General features: G+C 32.2%; 1 protein-coding gene across 1 annotated transcript; it reads right to left on the bottom strand.

Moving 5' to 3' along the window:
- Window positions 1-4: 4 nt before the first annotated feature.
- Window positions 5-3,152, bottom strand: LOC100791418 (serine/threonine-protein kinase D6PK). Its single transcript, XM_003535461.5, has 2 exons — window positions 2,327-3,152; window positions 5-874 (listed from the first exon to the last, which is right to left on the bottom strand). The coding sequence occupies exons 1-2, from the start codon at window positions 2,785-2,787 to the stop codon at window positions 91-93; spliced, it is 1,245 nt and encodes a 414-aa protein (XP_003535509.1). The 5' UTR covers window positions 2,788-3,152; the 3' UTR covers window positions 5-90.
- Window positions 3,153-5,977: the final 2,825 nt, after the last annotated feature.

Here is a 5,977-nt window from a genome sequence, read left to right as displayed (position 1 = left end):
AATCCCCATATATGGTAGTTGTTTAATTTGAATATGAAGCGTGTCAGTTGTGAAGGTGGAGTTGTATATATATATATACCCTTCTGGCTTCTAATAGAAGTCTAGAGCGTTGTTTGTGCAATTATAGAGAGGAAGCAACTCCTTGCACTTGTCTGATGAAGGGATGTAGGGAGGGGTAGCACACCTCAACAATGGCCAATTGACCCCGTTGAAAAATGGATGGTGCTTAATTGCCACGGCACCCATTCTAGACCCTAGTCTCATTCTTGAGTCCTTCACCAAAAGTTGTGAGATCAAATCCCTGGCTGCTCCAGGGATCATCGGCTCCTTAGGAAACTCAAGGGCTCGAGCCACTATGTTGGCTAGGGTTAGCTCATGCTCAAGTCCCTTGAAGGGTGTCATCCCATAGAACATTTCAAAAATGAACACACCCAATGTCCACCAATCAACGCCGTTCCCATGACCTTCCCCCGAAATCACTTCTGGCGCCAAGTACTCGTGGGTCCCAACGAACGACGTTGATCGAACTTCTATTGGCTCTGCTATGATCTCAAGGGACCCACTGCGAGAGGACCTCTTGCTACCACCTTGCTTTGGATGGAAGCATGGGACCGATGGGACCATGCAATTCGGCAACATGCATGATGACATGTTCTTCGAATGTTCGTTACTACCGGTGTTGCTGGGTCGATCTTCATCAAACACGATCTGAGCCGTTGATGTGGTATCGTTACCTTTTAATGATAGGTCAAAGTCTGTGAGCATTATGTGACCGTCTGATCTTATGAGCACGTTTTCAGGCTTCAAATCACGGTATATTATCCCCATCATGTGTAGGTACTCCAACGCAACCACTACTTCAGATGCGTAGAACCTTTAACAGCCAAGTCAACAAAATAGTCAAATTGTTATATTATCGGCATCATATTATTTTTGGTATATCAGCATCATAATTTTATTACAATCAATATTTCTTCAATAATTAGGTTATGTGGGGTCCAGTTTTGAATAATCATAGCCATTATTTTTAAAATTTGACCAGGGAAAAAACGTCATAAAATTTTGTTTTTCAGAAGAAAAAATAAATGAAAAGGATGATAGTGTCCTTAAATATTGACAAGAAAGCAACCACTATATATTGCTTTATAAATTTACAGCTTACATTGCATTATGGCCATTCCTATTTAGAGCCCGTAAGTTGCATTTCAATATATACTCCAAGGCAATCATTTTTTATTTTATTTTTATCTACAAGTATCTTCTATGTAAACCAAGGCAATCAAGTCACAACAAATTAAAATTTTAAATTGTGATTCGTCGTTTTGTGGAAGTTAAACCTTTTGCTCCATTAGTTAATTTATGCAATAGTTTAGTATGAAGGTCCCAATCCAAGTTTCGGCAAGATTAAAAAAGCGTGCATGTTAAGGGAAAAATAATTAAATCTCTAGAAATTCAGAAACGACGAGATAGGGAATTATTATTAATATTATTATAGCATTCAGATAATGGTTACTGGTTAAGTGGGGGTGGCACTAAATTATTATTTGGTGCACGACGGACACAGCAAAAGACTTCGTGGGCTCACAATCAAAGGCATCAGAGGAGACAGGAATTGAATCTGATGGCCCACAGTCAATGAAATTATGAACAGACTAAGCCAATTCAACTCAAAGCCAAGGACCTATCCGAAACTGCATCACCAAGTATTAATTAAACATTGTCCTTTTGGTTACATTAGCGGTGATAGCTAGGAAGAAACACAACTAGAGGAAAGAATAACCTCCAACACATGCCAATGTTAATTGAGTTACAACCACAAAAAAACAACATCTCAGACAGCAACCATAGCTATTAAGTTTGTTTCTATTTATAACCTCACGTATTTAATTAATTATATAGCATAACAAAGTATTAGTAAGAAATTAGTCATTCTATGAAATTATATATTTTCTGCATGCACCATATTCATTGATCATCTAAAATTTCAAAATCTCTAGTCTAGAAATCAAACACGGGAAACAATATACATATCTATAATCTGAAGAAATTATAAAGGTTAATCTAATGGAGATTTAAGAATGAAAGAAAAGGGGTGAGAAAAGAATCTTCCACCAATATATTTGTCATAAACTAATATTTGTTGATAAAAAGAATATGCATATCATTAGATTATCCTAATTAAGCTTGACGCAAAAAATCAATCATGCATGTGGAAATTGTCGCAACACGTAGACATTTAGGCCAAAGTGTAATTAATAAAGCTCACATGCACATTAACATCGATCAAGGAGAGTTAAAAGTAATGAAATTAAGGAGGCATACAAACCTAACGGCGGCGTGGTGGAAGCGTTTATCGGGCTGGCGCTGGCGGAGGACGTGGAGGTCGCCGCCGGGGCAGAACTCGGTGAGGAGGTAAGACCAGCGAGGCGAATCGAGAGAGGCATAAAGAGTAGGCAAAAAAGGATGATCCACCATTTGTAATATCTCTCTCTCGACCTTAGCTCTCCTGTCTTTGTTCCTGGCAACGAGTTCCTTCTTGTCCATCACCTTGGCCGCAAAGAGGCAACCGTTGGAGCCCTTGAGCTCCACCAAGTAGACGCTTCCGATGTCACCGCTCCCCACGCGCTGCACAAAGCGGAGGTCGCCGAGTGCCAGGGTGGCGCCACCGCAGCGCTGTATGGCGTCCCAGGAGGGGTCCGAGGAGGGCGCATGGGACTTTGCGGAGAACGTCCACTCCGTGCCGGCGGTGGCGGAGTTGCCGGAGCCTTCCTCCGCGGAGGACTGCATTGTTTTGTTAGTGATAACAATAACGATGATGAGGATAATGATAACAAATAGAATTGGAGTTTATTTGTGAGAGAAAGAGAGAGGAAGGTCTGTGTGTGGTGTGGTAATGGAGAGTTTTGAAAAGGGAATCAAAGAGGGGGGTGGGGGCATAATGGGCCGGCAGTTTATTATTGGGCCATGCCTTCATACTAAATAGGCCACTGGGTCAAGGGGCCCATCTGCTTACAATTTTTTTTTTGTCTTTTTATATTATTCCTCAATTCTCAATGACATATCAACTAAGTTTTGTTCTTTTTATTTTTTTCCTTTTCAGAAAAGTTGTAGCCTTTTGAAGGCACCCTGATTGCCACCAAGCAGCACATCAATGATATGTTGGAGCAACATGTGAAATACACTTAGAAATTATTGCTCAAAATATTAGACTTAGCCTCAGGAGATCTCCCTGAGAAGAATTATTTCAAAAAGAGATTTAAATCTACGCCCATGAAAAAATTATGAGAATTCATTTCAAATCCTTAATTACAGTGATGAACCAAATTGGACTTGTAATAAAGTATTGTTTCTTGTTTTACACAAATTTCTTTTAAAAGGTTGTTTCTTATGTCGGTATATATCTTACCATTTTTTAAAGCTAATTTGGTGCAAGGTACTAAGCGATGGTTATTAGTCTTAAATAAATAAATAAAAACAGTGGTCATTAGTAATTTAGTACTAACACCTGATTGGTTTGGTTTAAATGACAGGTATTTTAGTCTTCTTAAATAATATTTTGAGTTAACAAATTTATGTATGAATAATATTAGAAAAATTAATTTCATTATGTTATAAATGTTATCATTTTAAATAAGAAAGGATACTTATGATTATTTTTTTTAAATAGTGACAGGCTTAAAAAAACTGAAAGAAATTACAAGTTTTGATATTATATTTATATTTATTTTATTTAAAATAAAAAATATTCCACTGCATGTATGAGCGGGTGAAATTAAAACTTAATCAGCAAATCAAATTTTATATATTTTTTTCTTACTGGTATTTTTTCATATATTGTAATGTCCATTTAGAATTTAACTTGACAGTGTGTTTTAAAATAATCGAGCTATTCCGTCATTAAGGAAGTGTTTAGTATAATTACTTGTTTTTTACTGATTTAATATAACTACTTTAAAAGTTATATATGTAAATTAAATATAAATTCTCTCATTAAATAAGTTATTCTAACTTACCTAAACACAACACGGATCCCTTATATCATTGCATCCCCTTTGAGTCATACCGAACTTTAAATTCATAAATAATTTATATAAAGTCAGAAATTCCACTTTATCCATTATACTTAAAAAAAACATATGGCAATTCAAACAAACAAATCTTATTCAAAACACACGCGAATCTTTATTGTGACAGATAGGGGGCCATGACCCTTCCAAAAGTTTTAAAAGTTTTTTATGGTAGCAAGTTTTAAAACCTTTAAAAATATATGAAAAAAACAAAAAAAAACAATAATACTATGTAAATTGGAAATAAAATTGACTAAGACACAATTAAAAGAGTCTGCTTTTTTTTATAGAATTAAAAGAGTCTGCTTAAATCATTACTTTATATTTCCATTATTTATTTAAATTGATGGAGTAAATAATCTAATTGTTGATTATTTTCTCTCTCTTTGACAGCCTTGATCCTTTTTTACAATCGCATATGTTATTCTATTATCAGACAGGGTCATATAAAAATTATATACTTGTATCTTTTAGTTGTATTCGTTTTTAGATAATATTATACTTATTAAAAACATTCGTTACTATAATTATTGTGGTTTGATTTTATTTTCTTCCTTCTTTCTTTTACACAATTTTAAGATAAAGAAAACTTTAAAAGTCAAGTTAAATGTTTTTATAACAAAAAAAAAAAAATAGAATACTGAATGGTGTCTCAGTTTGATATAACAATTTTTTAAAAAAAAAAAGACTCTCCGCTTATTAAATACTTATATTCTATCTTTTTCTACTCAAAGGATTAAGTAAAACTAAATATCTTACAAAAATCGAACTAAAAATTGAATACAAAAGAAAAAGCACTTAAGGAAAACAATTTAGTTTCAGTTAAGAAGTAAGAGGTAAATTAATACTAACAATTTCTTAATTACACACACATTTTGTTATAAAAATTACTTAAATTAAAGTAGGGAATAGTATATTTTAATTTATCAATCTTATAATAATAATTAAAATGAGTTTTATGTTAAGTTGTAGTAAAAGTTTATTTTTTTAAAATCCCAACCGGAGTACCTCTCTAGAATATCAACAGACAGGATTTTGCCAGGTTTTGCGGTTGTTGTATATGTCCGGTAGGTCGATAGCATTTATCTTTATTTAGATGTTTCTCTTTTTTCCTTATAATATAGTTTTATTTGCTATTAATTGACTTTTGTTCAAATCCATAAACAAATACCAATTGTTTATTAAACTAGTTCTCCATATCCATTGAAAATCACAATAATTCTAGTTAATTATTTTAAAATTTTATAGAAACTAATTTTTAAATTTTTTCTTCCTTGACCAAGATTTTCAGCAACTATAAGTTATTTGAATTATTAATACCAGAGTCTAGAGATATGTGCAAAATTAAACTAATAAAATTTTAAAAACTATTGACTAAATAAATTTAGAGATAAAATTTAACATGCAAATAATTTAAAATAACTAAAGTGAAAAATTATAAATTTAAGATATTAGCATAAAAATGTTAATATAGTTAAAGAAACATGTATAAATTTTATTTTTAAAGAAGTAAAAACATAAATAGCTAAGATATTATTAAAATAGTCAAATTTGAAAGTATAAATAACTGAGCTTTGACAAAAAAGGAAATTTTCAATATTTTAAAATAAATCAAAGTAATTAAAGTTGACATTTAATTCGAGAAAAAAATCTTAACTAAAAAAGAAAATTTAAAATGATTTTCTAATTTAACTTTCTTATAAAATAAAAACAAATGTGTTAAATAATAGCGAATCCACTTAACACGCACACGCACACAAAATACAAAAGGAAATTACCTAAAAGTCAATATGTTTAAGACTTGACTAAGAATAAGAATTAATAAATAAAAGTCAATATGTTTAAAACTTGACTAAATTTAAAAAATTTAGATTTGTAATATAAAAATTAATACTTTGAAACTTGACTAT

This window comes from Glycine max, chromosome 10 (genome assembly GCF_000004515.6).
Source record: "Glycine max cultivar Williams 82 chromosome 10, Glycine_max_v4.0, whole genome shotgun sequence".
Classification (NCBI taxonomy): domain Eukaryota; kingdom Viridiplantae; phylum Streptophyta; class Magnoliopsida; order Fabales; family Fabaceae; genus Glycine; species Glycine max.
Note: the sequence above shows the minus strand (reverse complement) of the source record. Positions and strands in the feature narration are given on the sequence as shown.